Source organism: Enhydra lutris, unplaced genomic scaffold (assembly GCF_002288905.1).
Source record: "Enhydra lutris kenyoni isolate GAN:26980312 unplaced genomic scaffold, ASM228890v2 scaffoldscaffold2, whole genome shotgun sequence".
Taxonomy (NCBI): Eukaryota; Metazoa; Chordata; class Mammalia; order Carnivora; family Mustelidae; genus Enhydra; species Enhydra lutris.
Genome location: NW_019154086.1, coordinates 84,110,446 through 84,138,290, shown reverse-complemented (window position 1 = coordinate 84,138,290; position 27,845 = coordinate 84,110,446). Strand labels below are relative to the sequence as shown.

At 36.0% G+C, this 27,845-nt stretch overlaps 1 protein-coding gene across 1 annotated transcript in view; it reads left to right on the top strand.

Moving 5' to 3' along the window:
* The window catches only part of LOC111148368 (roundabout guidance receptor 2), a 583,098-nt gene extending 559,535 nt beyond the window's left edge, over nt 1–23,563 (top strand). The window contains exons 25-28 of the mRNA XM_022504872.1: nt 9,721–9,903; nt 12,130–12,303; nt 21,214–21,414; nt 23,235–23,563. Coding sequence (XP_022360580.1) covers nt 9,721–9,903; nt 12,130–12,303; nt 21,214–21,414; nt 23,235–23,236 — 560 coding nt within the window. The 3' untranslated portion in view covers nt 23,237–23,563. The remainder of the gene's footprint in view (nt 1–9,720; nt 9,904–12,129; nt 12,304–21,213; nt 21,415–23,234) is intronic.
* Nucleotides 23,564–27,845: the final 4,282 nt, after the last annotated feature.

Genomic DNA, 27,845 nt, shown 5'->3' with positions numbered 1-27,845 from the left:
TACATAAAAAACCTTGACTTTTAGAAATGATATATTTTGTTTATCAGGAGCTACATACAAAGTGAATGCAATCTTAAAATGCCTCTCAATATTTCACTCTGTAAAATCATTCACTGATGAATGATCAGCAAGTCTTCAGAATGAGCCTCTCTAAGGTTGCACAAGGTATTATTTTTGGAATGGAAAAAATGTATAGTGAGATAAGCCATACATTTACACATTTCATATCTTTGGATTCAATAATTGCTCCTCTTCCAAGAAATACAGTTATTTTTGCTGTTTACTTCTTCGGCGTCCTCTGCTTTGCTCACCATGTGAACGGTAGCAGTTGCTACTCTCCTAGGATGATCCCAGGACTGCAACATATTGCCAAGGATTTAAGTTTATCCCATTTTGTTGAAAAAACTTGAATCCTAATATGTACACAGTGAATATGGAGAAACACAAAAATTTCATCTTTCTATTCCAGTAGGTATCCCTTCTTTGACACACATGCACAAATGTCTCCTATAGGACTAGAAAGACATAATCACAAGCGTAGATCTTGCTTTTGCCTGGCATTGGGTCTTCTCAGAAAATCGCCCTTTTCTGTATTCATCTTGATAATATCGTCTTCATCCTTGGAGGCATTTATTACAGTTCCATTTCATTCATTTGTACTCCAACGCTCCCAACTTACACAGATCTCACAGTATGCATTAGAGTTCAGCCTGCACTGAGGGAAACTTCTTTATGGCAGTGATAGAGAAGGATAAAGACCTATATGTTTCTTCTCTATGCCTTCCTGAGTAATACAATGTGTGATGCATGAGTCCCCTTTTTTTGTTTGTTTGTTTTGCGTCTTACCTGGGGGCTGTATGCTTGCCAGGCTAATTAAGATTTAAGAGCTGCAGATACACTGCTGTGATTTCAAATCCTGATCCAACTGAAAGTGGCAGAGCAAAAGTTTAAATCTTTGAATGCAGAGAGCTAACTTATTAGTGCACTATTATGTTAAGCCCCTTTGCCTGAATTTGTAGCATAATCTTCAGGGTAAAATTCTGCATATGTTTGCATATCTCACTAATGAGACTGAACTCTTTTCCACTAGGAATGAAGTAAGAATTGCAATAATAACACCAAAAAAGGCAGTTATAGCCTATGTAGTTCTTTTATTAAATATATAGTGTCAGAGGTGATAAATATATCTATAAGCCTGCTATTTCATACATTTCCATGGTCACCTGTTAGTAACATGTTAGGGTATTTAATGTGAATGTGGTTAAAACCAATCTGCCTTTCTCCTTGTAGTGAGTATACTGTTCATTCCAAATGAAGGTTTTATTGCTAAGAAAACAGTCTGTTTTCCTCCTTGAATTCACTGCTTAATTACTGCCGTGTATAAAAACCTCAGGTTGTCTAAGTATGTATTACATGATGAATTTACCCTATGAATAATACATCATCTCAGTGAAAGAACTTGTACTCTACAAAAAGTAGCCAAAGAGGAAACTCTTTACTTTTTTCTTCTCCCTTTTTTTTTTTTCATTTTGGCTCTGTGATAACTTTGTGGGGAAGGTATGATCAAAGATTTAATTTGTCTGCTAGTATATAAGTATAATGTAAGTAAATATAAATTAAAATAAGAGCAAATATGTTTTCTCAAAAAAGTATGTGTGTGTAGGAAGCATGGGTCAGTGTATAGATGTGTGTGTGAGAGAGTATAGATAGGGTTTGTGGTTTTATCTGCATGTGAGTGTATGCAAGGGGGTGTGTGTGTGTGAGTGAGTGTAAATAGAATTTTAAGTGTATTAGAGTGTGTGTGCACATGCACACATGTACGTGTACATGGAGATGTCCCCGAGGTTAATGTATGTACCAACCAAATGTTATGGAAATCAACATACTGATGTATATTATCCTAACATGTTTATGTTTTCTTCAGACACTTAAAGCTAGCTTAATGGTGCTAAATGAGGTAGGCAATAAAACAGACACTGTTTCCATTGGCTTTTTATGTTTTTAAGATGGTAAGTGCCCACAGAGAGGATTCTGATCTTACTGTAAATTACTTGGGGTTCTAAATTTGTGTGTGGTATGAGGAAATTAGGCATTTACTTTGACTTAAATCGCCTGGTAGAGATTTTCACTTTCATGAAACTAATAACCATTTTTATTAAATGGAACAAACAGTTCTATTCCATTCCTTGAAACTCTAAAGCCAACCAGAATGACAGTCCAATGATAACACAGAGATGGGTTAATAAGCCTGTGTATTCAGGATTTTACTTGATATATTACATTCCAGCCCTTAACCACATTAAGTAATATCAGCAGCTAATAAGGTGCCCAACCCATCTTTATAAAAAAATAATTATATTAATTCCCAATATTTTCATAACAACAAAGTAATTTGTGATGGACCTCTTTAATCTTGAAATAATTGGTCATGAATGGAAAAGCAAGAAGAGAGGGAAATATCTGTAGTTTCATATGCCATAATCTCATGTCTTCTCCTGGCTGGGCTGCTATAACAAAAGGCAGTAGACTGGGTGGCTTAAACAACAAGTATTTATTTCTTACAGTTCTGGAGGCTGAGAAGTCCAAGATCTAGGTGCCAGGAGATTTGATTCCTAGTGAGTTCCTCTTTCTAGCTAGCAGACAGCTATCTTTGTGCTGTGTTCTTACATGGTAGAGAGAGACAGCAAACTCTTGTCTCTCTCTCCTTCTCTCTCTCTCTCTTTTTTTTTTTTCCAAGATTTTACTTATTTATTTGACAGAGAGAGAGAGAGAGAGAGAGAGAGAGAGAAAGCCATAGAGCACAAGCAGGGGGAACAGCAAAAGGAGAGGGAGATGTAGGATCCCCACTGAGCAGGGAGCCCCGTGTGAGGCTCAATCCCAGGACCCTGGAATCATGACCTGAGCCAAAGGCACATGCTTAATTGACTGAGCCACCCAGGCACCCTAGCTTCTTTTTGTAAAGTCACTGATCCAATTGTGATGAGCCCACATCCATGGCCTCATCTAAACCTAATTGCCCCCCAAACACCCCGCCTCCTAATACATTAGGGATTAGGGTTTCAACACATGGATTTTAGGGAGAAATCAACATTTGGTTTCCAAAACTCAGTAATGTGGAAAATGTATTTACAAACCTGCTATACTATATTTATTCCCACCACAAACTTTTTTTTCAAAGATTTTATATTTGTTTATTTGATAGAGGGATAGTGTGTGTGTTGAGAGGGTAGGAGTCAGGTGAGGAGCAGAGGAAGAAGCAGGCTCCCCCCCTGAGCAGAGAGTCTGATGTGGACTCAATCCCAAGACCCTGGGATCATGACCTGAACCGAAGGCAGACGCTTAACCGAGTCAGCCATTCAGACGCCGCCCCCCCAACCCCACCAGCAACCAACATCTATCAGATGTCTATTCCTTCTAATCTGTTGACTAGGAATTTAGATATAATAATGATAATGATAATAATGCTATCAAGAAGAAGAAGAAGAATATTAGCTTGCACATATATAGCCCTTAGTAGGTACAAGACACTATCCAAGGAAGTGGCCTGCTTTTCTGTTGTGGCTTCATGGGCTAAGAATATTTCCTACATTTTTAAAGTATTCTAAGAAAACATGGAACAAACAAAAACAAAAAAGACAGCAAAGCCTCAAATATAAGGTATCTGACACCTCATAGAAAAGTCTGCAGATCCTTGTCGTAAAGTTTTAACATATATTAATTCATTAACTGTCACAACCCTGTTTTTGTTCTCATTTTATAGAAAAGGAAATTGGGCCACAGAGGAGTTCAAAGTATTTTTAAAGTTACCCACGTGATAAATGGCAGAAGAATTTTCAAAATCAATTGTTCTCACTCTTACGATAAATTATCATGATCCCTTCTCTGGATATGCCCAACTTTTTTTTTTTTAATCTCTGAATTTAACATATTTAAGAAGAAAATGATTTCCTGGCCTATTACTCAACATATGGATCTCTGTCTCTCTCTCATCTCTCTGCTCTGTCTTCCTTTCTGTGCGTATGCGTATGTGTGTTTATACACGTATGAATAAAAATGTACACATATATGCACACAAATACAACATATAGTTTTATCTCTGGAAACATTAGTCCTTACTCTCTATAGGCTTGATCAAGATTTAAAAAATCTTAATTTTTAGATGTACCTTTTATTATTTATTTTCTTATATTTAGTTTATATTCAGTTATAGTGACTCATGCTAACAAAAATCAACTGTAGCAGCACTTTTTATAGGAAATCTCCTTTTTAATTTAATTCATGCTATAACCTATTTGGTTGTAATAAAGTATAAAACTATCTTGATTATAGCACATCACACTCTGTTTGGGGCTAGAAAGTAAACACCCAGAGTTGTTTCAGTCTTCAGGAATATGCTTGCCGTATTTCCTCCTTAATGCCAAATCCACCATTTTGGGGTAACAGGACAGGGAGGGGAGTTAATACTTCTTTCTGTATCTTCCATGATGGGAGTCCAGGGTAAGTGTTTCCTGAATTTAATAACTCCACCACAGGAAAAAAGAAACAGAAGGCAATGTGAGAGAGGATAGAGGGAAAATGTCCTGTACCTGGTGCCAAGATTCTAACTGTTTCACTGATCACAGAAAGTACAACGGAGAGTGAGTGCCATGAAGTGAAACGAATAAAAGTTTCCTTAACTGCTGGACCCCACATAAATATTATGGCTGAAAGGAAATCGTGGCTTTATATTTTCTTCATTTTATGTCCTTGGAGGTTTTTATTGGAACTCCCAAACCAGATTGTTTTGAAAACAATAAAACCTGGCAGCCTCACCACCTTCCTCGACCACACAGCTTTTAGATAATTGGCCACTCGACAGTGTGACCTGATGCCTTGCTTTTGTTGCACAAACTCAAAGAAAATATTTTAGAATTAGGGGAATTTCAGAGATAAGGCTACAAATAATTAAATCACTTCCTTAGGCTACTTCAACAGTTGTGACGTATTTAAAAAGAAATTAAACATATACTTCAGAATTTAACAGATAAAAGGGGAATATCATATATTCCATTTTTATCTGAGTGGGACAAGTTAACAGGTGCCATATGTCCCAAGGAAGAAATTTTGTAATGACTTATTTTGCTTTCCATATATACTACATATTCTTTCCCTCTGAGAAATGTAGGTGGAATCCTTGCATATTTAATATGTTTGAGTGAAAGAAGGATTTCTAAAGATTAGAGATGTTTTCCTACATTTAAGCAGAGGTCAAGATATGGATTGATTTGTCCAAAGACACTTAGAGCTGAAGATTTTATTTAATAGATATTTAGACTGATTGCACTTAATAAGGAGAGTTCCTGGATTAAATATTGGCTGAAAAAATGGGGGACAGCCAGTTTTTGTATCTCATAAAAATGGTAATGCAACAATTAGCAGGGTCATATTATAAAGCACAGACTTTAGCTTAATGGATCTAAGGATAAGCATTTATCAGCAAGGAAGGACTTAGCATAAAGCGACATGTAAATGAATTGATGACTGATCATAAATTAATTTTAGTGCTGAAGATGTAATATAGACACAGCAAGATGCCATTTTATCATGGTATTTTACTGCTCAGTAACGTTTGAGCAACAACTTAATGTCCTATATGCAGTTCTTCTTTAATAGCTTGAATAAATTTGAGATTTTTTTGGCCTTTCAGCAACTTTAAACCTGAGAAATTTCCAAAGATTGAAAATGTAAACACAAATAAATTTGGCTATGTGACATAAATTCATTTTTCACTAAATGTTTAAATATGTATTGATGATGTTTGGGGCTATAACATGTCAAATTGGTATGGATTGCTTGTAATTTGTAAAGAATCTCTACCTGAACTCATTCACTTGGTGTTCATTTTAATTTTTATGTTTCTATTTACATCTAGGAAAGTAAAACCCGTTATCCCCAAACTTGCTTACTTTCTAATTCGTGAATCAATGTGTTCCTTTCCTTCTTATCATTGTCTTCTTTTATTTTAATGGTTTCCACAAATGTTCAGATCATTCCTGATGCTTAAATCTAAAGAAAGAGCAAGAATGGTAGCCACAGAGAGGTGAAATCAGTGATTGCTAAACAAATGTAACAATTTTATAGCATGCAAGAAATTTAATATATGTTCTATACTTTTTTCTCCATGGTATATTGCAAATTTTCTTTTAAAATATTCCCCACCAGTACCCCCATTCCATAGATCGTACTTAAATAGAGAAAAGAGGCTATCAAAAATAAAGAGTGAGGGACAAAGAAGAAAGAAAATTTATTGCCTTCTTTCGTTTCCTTCTTGCCCTCCATTTTGAAGGTGAACTCAACTGTACTAACCTGAGGGCACTTGCCCCTCTTTAGCTTGGGGTAATGAGGCTTCCTGATGCTTACCAAGGCCAAGCCTGTGTAGCATTTGTCTTTTCGACTTTGAAGTCATCTCTCTAGTTTCTTAGCTCTTACATGGAGTAGCAAAGAAAACAGAGTTGTTGTTCTTTCTATATTGACCAAAACCTACTCAAAGCCATGTCTTCCATGCTACTCTTTCTTCCCATGGAAAGGAAAAAGAAAGCACCAAAGAAAATTTCATGAGTAACTGAGATTTCTGAGGGCATGGCAAGGAACATTAACGGTGGAGATAAAGTCAGAGCAAAGACACAAAGGCAGCAAAGTAGCTGGTCTGTTTAGGGACTGGCAAATTTGTAGGTTGAAATCTGCAAGCTGCATATGAAGGACTCATTACCACAGGAGATAAATGGTGTTTTTGAAACTCAAGCTAACTCTGCTAAGAGAGGTCATAAGATCACATTTCTTTAGTGACACTGCTGTGGTGTAGGATTTTTCCTACTTTTTCAGGTTCAGAGACTGTATTTGTCATAATGATAAATCCTGAAGTTCAAAACAAACAGCAAAACAACTTGAACAGGAAAAAAAAAAGACCAATTATTTCTTGGCTGGTTATAGCAGAGAAAGAATTAAAACGAACAAAAATGGGCTAAGTACGTTAAAATACATGGTTGAGTGTGGATGGAGAACTCAGGGGAAAAAAAGCAAATCGCCACTTCATATAACATTATTATCTTACTTTGAATAAGATATTGATAAATATTAATACTCAAGTATATCAAAGCACAGCTATGTATATTAATTAATTTTTTAGTATTCCCTTTCAGGTAATAACTCACTTCTTTTGCTATTGTCCAAGTTGTCAACAAGAGTTGACTGACATTATATTCCTACTTAATACATTTTCTACAAGTTCTTAGGAATATATTTTTTCTGTAAATAAAATAAGTTCATTGCTAGGAAATGGCACATGGGATAGAATTACATATAGGATTTATGGTGAATAATGAGAAACATTGAAGACACTGAATTCAATGTGCCTGATGTTTGTTGAATTTCTACTGGGCAAAGCCCCCATAGAAGAAATATGAAAATGAGTAAGAGTCCCTCATTTCCAGAATTCCACTGTCTAGAATAAGAAACATTCATATGCAACGAACTATAGTTTGTAGACACCTGATATGCTACTGTATGCATACTGTTTGAAAAACACAAGTAGAGAAGTTGATTCTTCCTAAAGGTTAAAGGTGAGGTGTAATCAAGGTGGTAAAAGGGAAATTGATTTGGACTTTCAAGTTGGGCAGTGGTCAGTCGAGTTGGTGACAATCCGGAGGTGTGTCGAAAGGACCAGAGATAATGCTACAGATGTGGGGCAGGCAGTGGGACTACGAGGGCTGTAAGAGGGTGTAGGGCTGGAAAGAGAGGCTGGGCTAGATACTAAAGGAGCTCAAATTCTTACCTTGGAATCCAGATGTGTCATTCGCAAACTGAATGGTTTTGAAGGGAGGAACAAAATTACTTGACAAATGAGAAAACTACTTCAGATGACAATGAGAAAGACAGAAGGGACCAGAAGGAAATCAGCAGGCACCTAAGAATGAAATTGGAGATGAGAAAAAGGAGTTGCTTGTTTGGAGAGGGAGTTTCTTCAGAGAGCTGACAAAGATTTAGCTGTAGATGCTCAGAGGACATTTGGAAATACAGAAAACGGGTGCGTAGGAGAGACCAGGACAGAATTTTCACGTTTTTCAAAACTCTCCTCAGTTCTAGGGTTTCGTATTCTCCGGTGATCACTGACTGAATCACTTTGATTTTTTTTCTTATCTGTCATAGCATTATATTGCAAAGCCCACTGCATCATTTCTCCTTTCGTTTTGGGCTGTTGGTCCTTGACTTGTGATTATTAACTCAGAAATGGTTCTCTCAGAGGAGGCTCGGTGACTGCTGTTATCTGGGCTCCCTTGCAGTGGCCTGTGTCAGGGGAATTTGTTTGGAAAGTAAAAAGTGCATCTCTGTGCTTTTGGCAAATAGAATCAAAACTCTATCTTTCTCTGCTACACTTAACACCCTTTTAACTTCTCAGATTCTTCTAAACCCTTTGGTTTCTGTTTTCTCTCTCTTGAAAGTGCATGAACCCGTATGATTGTATCCTGGCACCTCAGCCAAAAATACAAATACTGCATCACACCAACACTCTTCACTGGACTGTTGTCTCTTAAATGCTGGAGAAAAGGGGGGTGGGGAATCTATGGGGGGGAAAATCTATTTTTAATCTCTTTTTTGTGACTATGTAATTGGTTGATGTAGAAACCATAAATGAGCTTCTTATAAATTTTTTTTTGCCTCTTTTTTAAAAAGTTAGGCTAGGAGATATGTGGCACTTTATTGTGTCATAAATTAATGGTACATGGCTTAAATATTGTAATATTAATTGTATTAAATAATAGATTAAGGTTTCCGTGTGCCTTGGTCTAAGAAAAAAATCTAAACTTGTAAATGATGTGCTGAAAAATTAAGAATAAAAGTTACTTCTCAGTATCTTCGTGTTTTGCTGCTCTTGACACATAAAAGTACAATTCTTTTCCTCTATCGCCATATTGTGTTTTGCAGAAAAATCCATATGAAGGCCAGTTACATCCCTCATAATGGTTAATTTTCTAAAACAAAGATTCATAGTAAAAAGAAACCTGGAGTGCTTAAAACAATTAAAAAGCAAAGAAGGCATCCTGAGCTTTGAAATTAATAGAAATTTTTAGAGATACATTTTTTCTTTGTTCTAAGCCTGTATGCTCTGATACTATTCATCCTTTTTTTGGTTTATACTGTTTGTTGTTATATTTCCTGATTATTTCCATTTGTATTTTAAAATCTCGAAATAATTTTAGCCCCTCCACAGTACACCAGTGTATATTGATTGGAAATTATCGTTTGAGTCTATTTAAATTCAAAATATATATTCACCCTCTTTCTTCATCTGAAACCTTGATAAGTTTACTTTAAATACACTATAATTTACTTCAATAAAAGTGTTCTTCTCTGAATTGTAGGGCTGAAGGTATACATAGCAATTCTCTTTCAGAAATCGATTATGTAATAATGTAAACAATATAAGACTGGAACCATACGAAACATGTTTTGTTTATGCGTTGCAAAGAGGTTTAGGTTTTACTGGAGATTCATTCGCCCGCACTAGGAATGTTTAAACCGTGGAGGAGGCTTGCATGTGGCTACGGAAGTCAGGATGGAACCAGATTTGCCTCGGGGAGGAGTGAGGAGTTGAGGCAACCTATTTGTTCCTTAGTGGAGTGTGTGCGAGGAGATGGACTATCCAGTATGTACCACTCACTAGACAACTACATTTGTTTTTAGGTTCAATGGTAAATGGATGGGGCTCTGCATCTGATGAGGACCGTAACTTTTCTAGTCATAGATCTAGTGTAGGTAGTTCCTCAGATGGCGCCATCTTTGCCAGCGGCAGCTTTGCACAAGCACTGGTGGCAGCAGCAGATAAAGCTGGTTTTAGGCTGGATGGAACCAGCCTTACGAGAACAGGTTGGTAGACTCTGAGTCCACACTTTGCATGAGAGAGTCTTGTCCTTTAGACACTGAGCTATTTTTCTCCTGTTCTTTCTCCTCAGTGAGTCTGACTACAGGGCTTTCTATAACATGCATGACCACAGTTCGGATCCTCAATTACCAGAACTTTCTCCCGATGCTTCTTTTGCAGAGCCGAGAATAGGCTCCTACTCACCCACTTCTATCCGTTCTTTCCCTTTCCCTTCACGGCTCTGCTGATTAATTGGAATATGCTTTCTTTTTACGTGATAGCCAAGCTGCAACTGAGATGGCCATTAAATTTTCAATAACTCACTCTTGGCCAAATTCTCACACAATCAATAATGGGCCCAGTGATTAAAAATATTCAGCTTTTATCTCCATTACTTTCCTTTGCCCCATTTCTTTCTGCAAATGTGTTTTCTGGGAAGGCTTTCTCAGCATGGGGTGAATGGGTCTAAGCCTGTCAGTCTAACAGTTCAAATGGCTGATGGTCTTATTAATTGTTTGGCTGTTAAAATTTTAACCCAATAATTTATTATTTGTTTTAAAGGATGCTAATTAAAGATACACCCACTGCATTTGCAACTAGAATAAAATGATGACTACAAGTGTATGGCTCTTCGGCCTAATCTAATTTGGGTTTCTGAGAAGAATTGAGTACCAATTTCATAATTTTTCATGTATCCGATTCTTTTCCCTAAAAGAAATGTGAGATTCATCCTAATAATAGATCAGTAATTTGTGTTTGTTTGTTTTACTGAAACAAAATAACTTTGGCATGATCCATGCTATTCTATGGCTGTACTTCTTAAATGCACTTATAAAAAGATTCTAAAATGTGAATTAAATGAAGCTACTTTACAAAACAAACTAATGAAGCCTTAAACACGTTTAAGAAATCTTAATAGTATTCAACTAGTAAAGTGAAGAAAAACGGTTTTGACCCTTCACTAAACTCTCAGGTGATAAAAAGGAGTCTTGGAAATTTTCTTTGAATTATACCATCAGTATTTCTTTTCAGTATGCATTAGGAATCTTCCAAATGATATAAAAAAAATTTTCCAAGCATTGCAGAGGTTTATTTTTCATATAGCATCCGAACTAAAATATGATGTAATATAACGGTTATTTGAATTTTCTTGCTTTATAAGGCGTAAGTCAGAAACTTTATGTTGCTTGAGTGCTTTTTGTGGCATAGCTATAAGCACAGCAATAAGAAAGTGCAAGGAAACTAATAAATTAGAAGGCATAAGTGCATTTCTTGCATGTATGCTAATAGCTAATAAAGCATTAAGCAGTATCATGTCACATTGACTTAAGAAAATGTAAGTACATACAATAATTTTGTGTAAAGGGAAAACATGCACAAGAGAATAGATACATGCACGTAAAACAACCCTCACTTACCATAATAAACATTACATTAAAATCATAAGATGTTGAACATTTATTAGCTACCCTTTTCACAAAATAAATTTCCCTGCATATGTACTTAAACCTCAAGAAAAGAACGTAACACAATTTCACTTTTCAATGAGAATTTGGAGTCTGCTCAGATACAGTAATATCCATCAGAAAACACCTATTGCACTTTGGATATGCAAGGTGATTTTACCCTGCTATCTATCCTATACTATACACTAATGTTATTGAGTTTCTGTAGAAGAGGTAAAATTCATCGTGTATTTGTATGGGTGGTAAGGTCAGTTTAATATATGTCTCTGAGCAGACCTTTCATGTAGATTTTTCAAATGCAATTACTTCAGGACCTTTTTCTGTGCTCAGAGAGAATTTGTAAGATTCCAAGGATAAAATTTGATTAAGCAAATAAGTACGTAATTTATTTCAGAAGTAACTTCTTTCATTTCAAGAAGTAAAAGCAGCATGAATTTGCATATAACCATGAAAATACCACTAAGATCATCAAGGTTAAATAAAAATATAAATCAAGTAATATCAAGTTTTTGGTCGGTAGATTTGTTTTACATCCATTTGCTTGAATTTTTTTTCCAGTGGGCAGTGTGTTGGTTACTAAAAATTGGATAAAATAAAAGCAAGAAGGCATATTTTTTTTATGGAGATGCACCAGTATTTGGTATCTTTAAATGGCATCTCTAGGCACGTTTATAGGTTAGGCTAAGTAAGAGCAGAAATACAAAACAGGCAGAATCACTGCCTTATAACATTCTCTATACCCCATTCCCTTTGTTTTCTTTTTAGGCAAAGCTTTTACCTCCTCTCAGAGACCTCGACCAACCAGCCCATTTTCTACTGACAGTAATACCAGTGCGGCCCTGAGTCAAAGTCAGAGGCCTCGGCCCACTAAAAAACACAAGGGAGGGCGAATGGACCAACAACCAGCTTTGCCTCACCGAAGGGAAGGAATGACAGATGGTAGGTTTGTTTCCTTCTCTCTTGTCTCCTCGCCGAAGAGATGCGCTCTGTGCGAATCATTAACTTAGATTAAAGTAGCAGTGGTAGATTAGGCACTGCCTCATTATGTAACAAGGCAGAAAACCTGGCGATATGGTCTCGTTTAAAGAAAACACCCTCTTTTCTAACAACCTGGAAGGATTTCGGTATTACCACGCCCCAAGAAATGTGTGCCATACCACTTTTCAATGTTGATCTTGCTGCCATTCTGGCATTTTCCATTAATGCTTTTTAATGGACATTCCCCTTTGAGGTTAGCAAAGAAAACGCAGGTAGCACGTGCACTTGCTGTGCATTTCTGATATTAAATTTGGGACATTTCTGACATCAAATTAAGATAACTTCGATGGTATTTCACTTTTGAAAAAGACCATGAAGTGATTTGTAATGTAGCAGTTTTTTTAGTTTCATGAATTTCAGAGCTAAAAGCATACTACAGATCATCTGGTAGATGGGTCAGCAAGCTTTTCTGTAAAAGTCCATATAGTAAATATTTTTTGTTTTACCTGGCCATACAGTCTCTGTCACAAATACTCAAGGCTGCCATTGTAGTGTGAGTGTAGCTATAGGAAAAAAAAAATGAATGCGTGTGACTGATTTCCAATAAAACCTGTTGATAGACAATGGCTGAATTTGGCCCATGGACCCTAGTCTGCTGATTTATTTCAATTCTTTTATTTATGTATAACTTTCAGTCTTTGAGTACTTATTTAAACACTGCTAGTTTCAGGAAGCACAACATTACTGAACGATGTCCTCATTCAATACAGAGTAGTTCATCTCTTTAAAGCAGGATCTATTTCCTGTACGTTCAACTGAATTCTCATACATTTAAAAATAGGAATACAAATATTTATCCTGATGTTTTATTCTAGTAATACCTATGATTTATGTCAAGAGCCTAGTATAATGCCCAAATCAAAGCTACATTTCTTCCCCCTTCTCAGCTATCCCCTCCAGGCATACAAACTTTAATCTGAGATAGTTCTACTAAATACCAAAAGGGTGAACCTAGCCAAGCTTCACATTAGAACCATCTACAAAGCTCTTAAATTATCCCCTGGGGATTGTAGGTTCTTTTGTTTGTTTGTTTGTTTGTTTGTTTTTGTTGTTGTTGTTTTTATTTTATTTATCTCTTAGAGAGAGAGAGGGAGAGCACAGAGGTAGAGGGTGAAACAGACTCTCCGCTGAGCAGAGAGCTTGATGCAGAGATGTGGGGCTGGATCCCAGGACCCTGAGATCATGACCTGAGCTGAAGGCAGACGCTTAACCGACTGAGGCACCCAGGCGCCCCCTGGGGATTGTGATTTCATTGTTCTGGGTGAAAACCAATTATGGATATTTTTAAAGCTCCACAAATGAATCTAATGTGCAATCAGCATTGAGAAGCTATGATGGTGTCCTTAACATTCATTTCAGTCTCTTAGGCTTATCATTATAAGACAGAACGAGACTTAGTTGGAAAAGTACTTACTCTTTATTGGTTCGGGAGAAGGGTCTGTATCTCGTAGCCATCTCTGTGCTTTCTGTTGTCATTTTGTAATGCAAGGCAGACTTTAAAAGTCAACCATAACTTGTTCTAAAAGCTTTCAGGTTTACTCATCTTTCCTGCTACCTTGTTTTCATTGGGAAGTGTTTCTGTGGAATTTGAGGGTAAGGGTGTACTCAGGATCTTGATTCCTTTATAAACCAATATCCTGTGGTGAACAAAAATGCTCACCGCTTCCTTTCTGCCTCAGATGATCTGAAGATTAGTTCAGCATTTAAAGCAGTCAATAGTGTTGATCTTATTCCCTCTAGATAAAAAGGACCACCCCCATTGATATGGTAGTTATAAAACTCAGAATTAACAATTTTGTATAGTTTTCCTGCTATTAATGTCATGGAAAGAGAAAAGAATGTTTTTTTTTCTGAAATGTTTGAAGATAATATACAGAATATCTGGAAGATAAAAAATATAAACCAACAAGATAGTGCTCCTTTTCTTACTAAAATACTGTTCTTGCCAGTTTTCTCAGAATGTCTAGTTCAAATAAGCTGCCTCCTACTTTAAAATATGATCAATTTATTGCTTATCTTTCTAAACAACAGACAGGTCCCCAACTCTTAAAGTTGCCACCATTTCAAAAGGGGGTTATGGATTATGTATTGTTAGTATATATATTTTGGAAGCAACGATATTGCAAGGGAAATTTTGGCTCCCATGTCTTCCCAAGTTTATGATCCAATGATATTCCAGTTATGACATGAGGACATCTATTATGGATGGCACTCTGTAGATCATCCTTAAGGATGGTGTTATTTTATAGTAAATGTGTGTGTCCTAGATTTGTATGGTATGAATCCATGCATCAGTAATAATTTTACAATATTTGTATGTAAAATCAAACTGTTCTTTTAGGGAAGGCTGCTGTTGAGTAGCACTTAGTGCATAGACATTTCTACACTTAAACTTTTGCTTGATACATTTTGATATTGTGTTTGGTGAGTAAATTAATCAGGGTAATTACTGGAAGCTGCCATACCAAACAACTGCTATCCCTCAATGGCTTAGTATGGCAAGTTTGTTTCTCATGGATACAATAATTTAGAATAATTTATAAAGGTCAGGTGGATCTCCTCTCAGTAGTCGTATAAGGATGTATGCTTTTTCAATATTGGGATGCCATCATTTTTAATGTGAGACATTTGTGGCTTCTGAGTGAGGGGAAGAACAAAATCTGGGTGATCACTTGGGAGACTCTATGTGGCATATATCACTTCTCATTTCCTTGACAAGAGCACGGGCACATGACATCAGACTACTGACTAGATGGAAAAGTAATGTTTTCTTGTGTCTAGTAAGAGGAATCGGGAACGGTAAAAAACATCAGTCTCTGTCTCAAAGGCAATGCAAAAACCACCACACACATCAAGTAGTCTTCTTCTCCCGTGAATAAAGACTCTCCTAAGCAGGCATTGTTCAGTCCAAATCTTCTATTACATTTGCATAAGCTAAAGAATACCCTTTAAAAGCAATATACTGACAAATGCTGAAGAAAGAAGGGAGAGAAAGTAATTTTCTGTCCATCAACTTCCCCCCCCCCATAGCATTTCCTTCTAGTCTGTTCTCCCCTCATTCCTATGTCCTAGTTAGTGAAGGGAGTCTTTGCTCTCCACAGACTACCTTGGCCACACTCCAGCTCTGCTACAAACTAACCGATACCATTTAGCAAATTTCTTTATTCATTAATCAGTTTATTCTCATACCAAATGATAGGCTGGAAACCAGCAGGCAAAATCCCCTGCTTTTCTGGATCTTGCATTCTATTGAGGGAAGATAAAGACCAATGCAAATACATAAGGGAAAGTAAAAGTATATAAGATGCTGGCAAATATCATGGAGGAAAAAAACATAGGAAGGAAGTAGAGAAATACCAGGGTTGGGGAGGGGGCCAGCTCTCTTTTAAGTAAAGTCTCAGGGAAGGCTTGACCAAGTAGATGACAGTACAGAAGACTGGAAGATTAAAAGGGAAAGAGCAATGCTGGTATCAAGGAGAGGTCACACCAGGTCATGAGAACAGCAAGTGGAAGCCTGAAGCTTATTTGCCGAAAAATAAGAGAAGCAATGTGACCGAGGCAGAGAAAAACGGAATAGAATATGAAGTTAGACCAGTCAGTGAAGGCCAGTGTTTGTAGGGTCTTAAGCTTCTGTAAGGACATTGGCTCTTACTTTGAATGGGAAACCACTGAAGAGGGGTGTGTGTGTATATGTGTGTGTGTGTGTTTAAGGTGGAGGAGTAACATGATTTTACTTCTGCTTCTATTTTTTAAAAAAACCATTGTAGCTGTTATGTCAAGATAGGCTAAATGTGCTTTTCTGTGTGGAAGCCCAGAAACCACTTAAGAGGTTGTAGAATTCATCCAGGGAAGCAATGTAGAAGTTCTTCCCGAGGTAGCATCAGTGGAAGCAAGGAGAAGGATTGAATTCTGGCTATAGGTTGGCAAAGCCCACAGGATTTGTTCGTGAAATTAACTCAGGCTATAAAGCAAGAAAGTCAAGGATTACTCCAAAGTCTTGGTCAACTTGTAGAATGCAGTTGCTACTAATTGAGATGATGGACGCTACCGAAGAAACATATCCTGTAGAGGAAGGTCCAGAACTCAGTTTAGATATGTGAAATTTTAGATCCTTTCTAAACATCTAAGTTGAACTCCTCAGTATGGATTTAGTGATGTGAGCCTGGAGTTCATAGAAGGAGAGATCCCAGCTGGAGGTATCTGATTTCTTTTTGCCTTCTTTTTTTTTTTCTTTAAACCTGAAAAAGACAATAAAAATGGCACATATTTCATTGGACTGTTGTGTACTTGACAATAGGAAATCCTCAGTAGGCTAGTAAGAGACTCTTTAGTGAATTGATTTACTTGAAATGAATCAACAGGGAAATAAATAATAAATTTAAGTGAACATATTTGATTAGATACTTTTATTTTTGCCACAGTCATTCTTAATTTCATCTATTTTTCCAATTTGTTTATTTCAATGTGCATGTCATGTTCTTTCTTCTTAGAATATACAAACTCCAAGTAAATTACTTAATTATGTAGCTATATGATTTCAGGTTAAATTAAATAGTAATCAGAATTTTGGCTAGCATACGTAGATGCCATTTTGGCCATTTTAAAGATGAAGCTGCTTTGATGGAGAATAAAAATCAATGACCAGATAGTTATTTTGAAAGCAAATATCATAATTCCTGCCCTTCCCCACTACTGGCAGTCTTAAGTCCAAACACTCAAATGAAATAATTACTTTACATTTACAATAATGCCTACCGAAGGAATTCAGTTTTGAATATAAAGGAAACATAAATTTATTTCTGGATTATTCTACAAACAGATATCACAATATTGGATTAGCTCTTCATTTTGGAAGAAATGTTCCAAATGCAACTTTATTCTCCCAGATGGAAACACTGTTCCCTTCAATAATTAATAATTCATAATCTAACAAGAGGACATACATAAGAACTGGGAATGCTGCTTCAACGTGGGAACTCCCAAAGCAGATGCGGAGGAGAGTGTTATTGTCAATTCAGTGGAGGACAGTATCATTTTTCTCATTATGAAAGAGTATAAAGTTTCTTAACAAAGTCTTTAAAAAGAACAGTTTAGCCTTCCTTAAGGAAGCTATCTTTCGTTCACAAGAAATTCATGCTTTTTCCTTTTGAATTTCACAAACAGTATTATTAGAAATAAGAGCACTAATACAATAGCAGCACGGGAAATAATGGATGAATATTATATGCAACAGCCCCCATTGATAATAGAGATATGTAGCGCATATGGTATTTTACTTCATGAACGCATAATATAATCACTGATATTCTAAGGATGAACAGAGAAGTTTGCAATAGTATGCCAGAAAAATTAGAAGGTAATAATCCAAAAGAATGTTTAGAATGTTCAGGAGACTTCAAAATCTTCAACGAAGTAATTTTAGAACTAGTATAATGGTACAAATCATGTTATAGAACTAGTAGAATTCTTAAAGAAAGATGAAAGAAGAGACTAAGATCACAGTTGAAGACAATCCAAATATAAAGATGTCATGATCTGAACTGTTAATGAAAGGAAAATGAAAAATTAGCTACACATTTGAACTTTTGATTTTTTCATATCTTATATTTAATTTAAAGAGCTTTTTTGCAAAGTTATCTATTCTACCACATCTCAAATTTTTATGATGCATTGTCTATTCTAGCACCATGAAGCATATTCTATCTGTACTCTGAACATTGGTTATTAGTTATTAAAATTAATACATTGGAAGATTATAATGTATTAGTTGTAACTCATTAGCTAACTCATGAAACGAACAGCCAGAATTGGTTGTCAGGCAGAATGTTAATTGCATTTAATAAATGTTAGCTTAACCCTTTGACTGTTGCTAAATGTACCACATACATGGGTAAAGGCAGTCATATGTTGCGTATGATTCAGCATATAGTTCTTAATTTCCCGAGGGCAACATTTCCTATGAAGAGTGGCAGGACAGCCTTTATTCTTCCCAGGGCCTTTTACTAACACAGCTGCTAGAATGTCTAGTCATTTTTGTGTCATGATATGTCTACTTTGGGGAGTTGGGGTGGACAATGAAGAAAATATGGAGAACACATAAATTGTATTTTGTACCTTGAACGTTAGCCTCAATGTGCAATTGAAAACACTTTCCACATATAATAATTGAAATCAGTCGATTTTGTTTCAAAGACACTGGGATTCAATGATAGCAAAGAGATCAATAATATGCATTTTAAACAGAAATAACTGACCTTTGCTCCCCCTGCAACCCTCCCTTCCCCCTCAGATTTCTTTTGCATGAGTGAGACTTTTAGGAGGGCACGGGTTTTTTTCTTCATCTTGAATTAAAACCTGTATTTTTCATTAAATTTTAGTCCATTCTAAACATTATTCACAATTTTTAGATCTTCCACCACCACCAGATCCCCCTCCAGGTCAGGGTTTAAGGCAGCAAATAGGCCCGAGCCAGCATGCTGGTAACGTGGAAAACTCAACAGAGAGAAAAGGAAGCTCTCTGGAAACACCACCAGCATCCAACTTAGAAGACACAAAGAGCTCATTGGATTGTCCAGCTAGAACGTCCCTAGAGTGGCAGCGACAAACCCAAGAATGGATAAACTCCACAGAACGCCAAGAAGATATACGGAAAGCCCTACACAAACAAAGTGTTGGACCAGGTGTGTTCTGCACAGTCCCAAGAAAGTGTGGACTTTTACCTTTTGTTTTCCTACCAGGTATTTTAGAAATGGCAGTTGTTTAAGCGCATCTGAAAAAAGTTTGCCTTGAATCACTGAAAAGTTGGGATTCCTCAGCAAAGTTCACCAACATACACCTTAAGGCTGATTCCCATGGGGATTGTTCCTCAAGTTAACCTTGCGTAGGGGTCTTTGAGCTGAAGAGATTTCACCTGTATTGTTCAAGAGACAATTTGATATTTTTGCCTCCTAATGTTTATATGGAAATGCTTTTAAGACCTCTAAATTTCATCTTAATGTCCATTTAATCCCTGTCTTCAACCAGTTTCATTTTGACTGAAGTAACTAGTCATTTTGAGAAGAGAACTCACTTCAGTCAAATCGTTGAACTCATTGAAATAACAAAGTTGCACATAAATGTATGTAAATATCTCAGGATAGAAAAGGTTAAACTGGGCCTGTGCTTTCTCCAATTGGTTAAATTTAGTTGATTGTTAACATTTCGTTGGGAAATATTCTTGTTTATAAATCAAGCTTCTGGAACTGTCACAAAATAAATGTCCTCACTTGTGGTTGGATTTTGTTTTGGGAGGGGTAGTGGTTGTTGGGGCCTATTATAGAAATACATTTTCTGGAACATTTCTTCTCATATCGGGATTCATTTTGATTAAGTATTAAAACATATACACAAACACACTCAACACAACATTTGAAAGTTTCTTTACACATTTGTTTTTTAATTTGGACTCAGTCTTTTGTAGATATGCCCTCTACCCAGGCATTTGCAATAATTATATGATGTCACAATTTGGTGCTTAAGATTTTAGAAAATGTAATGTTTATAAGAGCCAAAATATGTCAATTTTAAGACCTAGATTTAGTGAAACACTTAGGAAGTTTACATCGTTCAGGTTGTGAGAGAAAAATCATGTGATTCTTGAGATTTCATAAAGACCATTTAAGGAGAGAAATAGTCATCACAGTAATAATAGTCCATATCTAGAAAGAAAGAAAAAAATAGAAAGGTAGGGAGAAAGAAGAAGAAAAAAGGAAAGAAAAAAAGAAAAAAATGTTTTAAAATATTAGGTACTTAATAATACACCTTGTGTTATTTGTAGGATTGATACATAAAATATGTTTTCATTTATTATTTAGTTATGAAAATGTGTATTTCTCTTTTTCTTTTAAGGAAATACACCATCTTTAAAATAATGTGTTTCTATCCCCAGAAACAACAAAAATTTAGGAAGCTTTGTCAACTCATATATAGTTCTTTATCTAAATTGATTGAGAAAATGTTGCTATAATTTTGAGTGAAACAAAAACCATGTTTCTTCAATATTTTTGAAAAATTTAATTGGAGCCTCACTGAAGTCCAGAAATTGTATTCATAAAAATGCTTTTGTTAAATAATATGGTTCATTGTATTCAGCTCCCTTTTATTAATGAATTTAAATTTTGCAAATGATATGTAACATTGTATTTTTATCCCCAAATTTATTTATTTATTTATTTATTTATTTATTTATTTTATTCATTTGGTAGAGAGAGAGATCACAAGTAGGCAGAGAGGCAGGCAGAAAGAGAGGGAAGCAGGCTCAACGCTGAGCAGAGAGCCCGATGTGGGGCTCGATCCCAGGACCCTGAGATCATGACCTGAGCCGAAGGCAGAGGCTCAACCCACTGAGCCACCCAGGCACCCCCCCCAAATTTATTTTTTTAAGATTTTATTTATTTGAGAGAGAGAGAGCATGAACAAGGAGGCAGGAGCAGAGGGAGAAGGAGAAGGATACTCCCCGCTGAGCAGGGAGCCCAACAAGGGGCTCCATCCTAGGATCCTGAGATCATGACCTGAGCAAAAGGCTAATGCTTAACAACTGAGCCACCCAGGCACCCCATCCCCAAATTTCTTTTAATTTAATCCTGTTTCAATTCCTATTATCAGAAATGTTGTTTGCACATGGAAATTTTTAATATCTGGGCTTATTAAACCTCTTATTTTTAATTTTACTGAAGAGTGAAATCGTAAAATAGCCCATCTTGAAGTTAATATTTAAAGTTTGTTTGGCTTCCATGTTGCTGTTCAGCTTAGCTCTTTGTACTTCTTTTTCAGAGGAGACATTGGTGCCCTATAGCAAGCCCAGTTTCCCGTCTCCAGGAGGTCACAGCTCATCAGGAACAGCGTCTTCTAAAGGATCCACTGGACCGAGGAAAGCTGAGGTGTTGAGGGGAAGTCACCAGCGCAATGCCAGCGACCTTCTTGACATAGGATATATGGGCTCGAATAGTCAAGGACAGTTTACAGGTGAATTATGTAAGTGCTTTAGGACACTTCAAAGGCTCTGGTGATTCAGAACAAATAGTGGGTTAATAATGTAGGGGAGAAAAAAGTTTCCTTGACCCTCTTATGGTCCCTGGCTGGGTCTGAGAATTAAACTGATAAACAGAGATTAACAGGAGAAAAGTCTACAAATTTTATTGAATTTTTACATGTCCATGGGTGACTTCAGAAGAGCGTGTAGACTGAAAGAAGTGACAGAGCAGAAAGCTTTTGTATCTTTTAGACAAAGAAACCATAAATTTGTGAAGATTTTATGAGACCGAGAGGTTTGGGGTAGGGGAGTAGTCAATGGTAAAGAAGTAACTGGGAAGATAAGGGTTAGTTTAACAAGGTTTGTTTGCACAGATTCCTCGGCCCCATAACTCCCTGTCTCTGGGAATAAGAATGTCTTCCTTCCTCTGGTAGAGGGAGGGTAACTTTCACGTGGGAGTTTTATGGTCTGTTTCAGAGAAGAAGAGCAAGGTGGGGAGGAGAGAGGTCAGAGTGACCTTCCTCCCTCTGTTGGTTTCTCAGACTCCTTCAGCTTTCAATATTCCATATGCCAAGATGTCGTGTTTTGGGGTAGCACGTCCTGAACCTCATCAATAATATTGGGACAATAAACAAATTTCAGAATGGTAGAAATCGTGCTTTACTATGAGAAAAAAATCGATTATGATTTTTGGAAATAGAACATGGCTATTTACAGCCATCTACTAAATGAATATTTCTTCTATTCCAATTCTGATTCACACTATACAAAAATTGCCCATATTTAGGCAAGTAATCTTAATATTTATAAGTTAATTAAGTACAGTCCACTTTGCAGTTTTCTTTGCCTTTTAAAGAACCTCAGGAATTCCTCACTCCCTAGTTGCTCTTCATTTATTATTATAATTTTTTTTAGATTTAGGCAGTCGACCTTGTAAAGTTGATTTTTTATTATAATAACATATTTTATAAATAAATTTCTTTTTGAATAAAGAGCCAACATTGATATAACTATCTATAAAATAAAATAATCGCTTTTAAGATTATTATCTTAATCTATAAAAATCTATAATCTATATAATCTATAAAAATAAAAAAATCTATAAAAGTAAATCTATAAAAATAAAATACCAGACAACAGAGAAAGAGAGCATATCACAATCACAGGAAGAAGCTCTGAATTCTTTGTGTTAATTTTTTTTCGTAAAATTTACCAATTCTTCTCTCCGATGTCAGAATTATACTTGTTAAATAGTTTCAGCTGCTTATTTGAATTCACATTAAAAGCACTGATGAAGGAACAGCCCTGGATTCCAGTCTTCTCAACCCAGAGCAAGTCAGCTACCTTCCCAATCTCTCTACTTCCTGATTTTAAAAAAATGGCATTACTATTATGCTTCCATCACAGACTGGGGGATGCCATGAAATAATGAAAAATAAAAGTTCTTTCAAACTGTGAAGTTCTTTACTGACTAGCCTTCGCATTCTTCTTGTCTTACTAATGTGATTATTATTAAGATATGTTTATAATTCTTAATTTGATTCATGACTGCTTGGATTTTGCTTTGACTTCCATTTTAGTGTAACTGTAAACTCACAGGACATGCAGAGAGAGTGCTATGTGAATTTTAAATTTCCAAATTTTACAATGTTTCTTTCTTTCCCTTCCCATCACTGTTTCCTACCTTTACACACTCGCAAAATCCATCTGATGGTGTTATTTTCATTTATTATCTGTTCACGTGGCTTTTTGTCGTGCTGGTCAGGAGGAAAGACCACCTAATGTCAATGCAAACTTACCTCTGATTTTTATCTCTTTGTAGAGTAACTGAGAGGAGACATGCAAAGCTGCTCTGAAGGACCACCAGGTCTGAACTCATGGAAGTGATGACACTAAACAGTGCAATGAACAATTTCTTTATTTATGTACTATTAAAAGAACTGTAAATGCAATGTAAAGACACACAGCCACACATATCCCACAGATATTTTACTTGTGTTCTTCTCTTAAGTACACCACCCACCTTAACTCTTTCTTGTCAGGAGTATATAAAAAAGAAAGAAAACAAAACTCGCCCTCCAGGAAGAAAAGGATTTTCCTCTGTATATAATGTCTTTCGTGCATTGCTATGCAAGCTCCTTCTTTTTAGCTCTGTTCATACTATTGTCTGTTTTTATTGGTCTGTTGTACTATATGTGAATTAATAGGCTGTGGTGCCATATATTAACTTTTAATTGTGTAACTTTTATGTTTAAATTTTGCACTGCAATTTTATTTGGTGATAAGCACAAATCTCTACTCCTCGTGACATGAAGAACAGGACTGAATGTGAAGGGAGTTTCTGTACTGTAAGCTAGGCTGGGTGCGCTGGTTGGAACCAATCACGTTAGAGGGTTTGCAGTTGGGGTGTAGGAATAGAAAGATGCAAGGGAACAATGGTGTTGGCAAAGTCTTCTTTGAATATCAGGGACTGAGTCAAAAAGAAAAGCAGAAAGGTGGCTTTTACTATTGACAAAAAAGCAGGGGTGAAAGAAAGAAATTTAAGTCTTCAGGCTAAATAGCAAAGATGTACTAAGCTTGCTTAAAAAAAAAAAAAGGAAATTAAGGTTATATGTAGAATCAACTTAACCTGTTGTTGTAATTGACCTGTCTGAGAATTATAACAAGCAGAAGGAAATTAAGGTGTTTCACAAGAGCTGTGTTTATATTACAGTTTTTTAAAAAAGCATTTTCTGAATTACCATAATTAATCTCTCCAACTCATTAAGTCAGACTATAATATGAAGTTCCCCAAGGAACAAACAAAATGAACTCTAGAATATCTAGCAAATAGTTAAAGAGGCAATTTATTATTAGGACATACTCGGGCTGCTTCCAAATGCAAAAACTCTATTGCAATATCTCGTTTCATCTTTCTAATACATGTACAGTACACACTAGAGGATAGAGCTGCATCACTTAAATTTATGACTTTGGAAAAATAATGCAGTCTATAGACAATTTTGTGTTTTATTTGGTTAAGAAGTGAAGTTTATGCCACAAATGTATCGCCAAATTGTAAGTGCTTACAAGGCAGTGCTCAGAGTATGTTCAGTTCACAGTAAGTAGATTTATTGGAATAAACATTTTATGGTACATTCTCAGAAATTGGCTACCAACTAAAAGATGTTTGACCCACTTTGAATGAGTAATTTGAAAATGAAAATTTTAAAGGAGAAAAATGCATGTTTATACACTTTTTAAATAAAACCAAACCTCGTTAAGTGGACATTAATAACAGTGTCCTGCCTCATTTGTTCCCATGACTTTGAGAACAAGAAATTCCTGAACATCAGTCATGTATGGACAAAAGGAATATGACTTTGGAATATATGTCAGCCTCTGTTCGTGTATAGTCGATCAGTCAAGTAGAAGAGAACTTCCCTGAAATTCCCACTTGTGACATTTTTTTCCATCTGCCGCCTCCACAACTGTAAATTCTATTTCTAGTTATACTTTCTCATGTTTTTCCTATGATGTGTTCAGTAGTTGGTACTTTGAAAAATGTTCGATGTGATTATTAGAATCAATTCTAAAATAGGGGACCCGCTTGAATGACAATTCATATTCCCATGAATTTTTGGCTCAGTCTCCAGTTCTGTATCGTATTATTATAGCAAAGGGATAACATAATTCATTTTCTCTATCATTTTTGTTCCCTGAGACTGCATCAACACAGGCAAGAGTGGAGGAATGTAATGTTTTTTATGGTCCCCAACCTCTTTTGGGGCCATGTAGCTCATTTCTTCGCCGAAGAGGAAAAAAATATTCTGAGACACACTTATTAAATGCGTTGTCAACTTCCTACCACCAGTGCCTGAATTTTAATGCAGTTTGATTTCTCTGGGTCAGCTTGTCTAGGGAAGGTAAAAAGTTCCTGTGAAGAATGACTACTACTATTCACAACTGTAGGATGTGAGGAATTTAATTTTGATTTATGCAGCTCCCTACTTCGCCTCTTTCTATTTAAAAGCAAACAAAGTTTTGTTCATTTGTGTTCCCTCTTTAGGCTTCTCTGTAACCCACTTTAGATTAAAGCTTTCATTCATCACATTTATTACACACAGATGCCGATCCCTAATGCGACAGATAAACCAAGACTTCAGTGTAGAGTATGGGTATGACAGTGACTTCTGGAATAATGCAGGACATAGCATCATACCTTCCTGATTATTTTCAGTGTATAAAACGTAACCATTTGGGTTAGATTTTGGCAGTACAGACCTTATGGTTATGCGGAACGTTCTTCTAGAACATTCCACATTCCCTGTTACGTCTAGTTTTGTATGTAATTTGCTTAGTTAAATGTTGCTCCCAATATATCATCCTCACACAGATACAGAGCAATATAAAAATGCTGTGGCTATCCAAATGAATTCAGGAATCCTATCCAAAAATCAAAAGCTTTTGTCAACTTACTATATAAGTAAAAAGCTTCTAATCAGTATGTCAGAATGTTAGTAGAAGAATACAAACATGTACAAGACCTCCCATAATTTTTTTCATCTTGTAGCCCATTGAATGAATGTGAATCACTGAGCTCAGTCTTCGGCAGGTCTGCACAAGGTCTGCATGACTTGTCAGAAGGAAATCCGGGTGGGGGAGAATGCAAAGTCATCTTGCACTCACAGGCCATGCTACTGTGCACTCAAGCCCCAAACAACACAGCTCCATTCTCAACATGCCGCGTCTCCACTGGGGAAAAGCCAAACAGCGCCCCAACTCAGGTATGCCTCCAAGTGTGCAGGTAGAGTCAGCCCACCCCTTTCCAGACCTTTTCCATACCATATTTTAAGTGGGATAGTACAGGGGCTTGAAAACAATGGATTCCTTCACAGGATTTGAATCCAGTTCAGGGGAGCATATAGGAAAATCAAGACCAACATTTAAGGTGTCCTACAACCAAAGGGAAGTAAAAACATTGCAAGTATGCTTGTTCTAAATAACAAAAACAGATAAAATGGTGTTGTATGTCATAGCTTAATGCTCTGGGTATTTAAATATAGCTTCAATGGGATTCAAGTTGAAAGTCTGTATGAGCTCAGATAGAACACCTCCAAATTTCTATTCAACAAATTTATGGAATTGTCTGTTGACAACTTAATTACACGAATACCAGTGAGCTCTAAACTGTGATTTATCTTCACCACTGGAAAGTGATTGTGTGTCAGTATTAAAGATATGAAGAACTATGACATTCCCTAATTTGTACATCTACTTCTGTACATTGTATTTATAAAGTTACATGATGAGAATTGGTGTAAAGCAACGTCTTTCCACATTATCTTAGAGATGAAGTTACTTTTATTTTGCTTCTCTACAATGTGTACCTTCAAATGAAACCCCCATACCTTTTTTTCACTGAAGTTCAATTTACTAATTTTTCTTATTGTTTTCAAAAGCATTTATTGTGACTTTAAAGTGTTGCAAGATAAGGGATTTTGTGGCCGTGGGTAGACTTTTTATACTTTGTTTTATAGATGGACTTTTTTTTAACTAGTCTGTTTAAGTCATCAAACAGCGTCCAAAATCTTAATGTGTTTCATTTGATGTTATTAGATCAGAAAAGAAATTGGCATAAAATTGGTTAATAGTATTGTCAAAGAATTGTGTATTGTGTACTCACCGGGAAAAAATAAAATATATTCACATTTCAAATTTGTAAAAAAGCCATTTATGTAAAACAGACTTGCCTGTAGAAAAATCAAACACAGACCATTCTGTCACTTTTGTAACTCTACATTAATATTTTGTGACCAAATGCATAATCCGATTATCTCCTTTGGTAATGGGTTGGGTGGTGGTAACTAGAAATTGACTTACACTAGTGACTAAACTGCTGACATTGATGGAGAATATAAAAAGCATTTGAAATTATAGATTCCCCTCTCTAGGCCCTGCTCTCCAGACCTGATCTTCCCCACCCCATAAAGACTTTCAGGTAGATAGAATACAAACTTCTCATCTATGAAATTACCTTCAGAAATGATTCTTTCAATATAAATAAGTATGAGAATTAGAAGAAAGTCGATATTTCTTAATTGCCTTAGAATAGCTAATGATAACTTTTTCTAAGATGATGGATGTTGAAAAGTTGTATTAGGGACTGGGTAGAAAAAAGAAATTCCCTATTTTATTGTACTTCATGAATATTTCATTCTTTTTCACTAAGTACAATTACAGGATCAAATTATTTCTAAAAATAAAAAAAGTTCATGTATTCTTTAAGATAATATAGTAATAGTAAAAATGAAATAAAAAAACTGAACTCTAAAACTATTTATTTAAAAACACTTTTAAAGCACATGGTAAGTGGATAATACACTTCAGAATTTCATTTAATTTAGATTAACCATAGGAAAATAAAACAGTATTAGAGAATTACAAATAATGT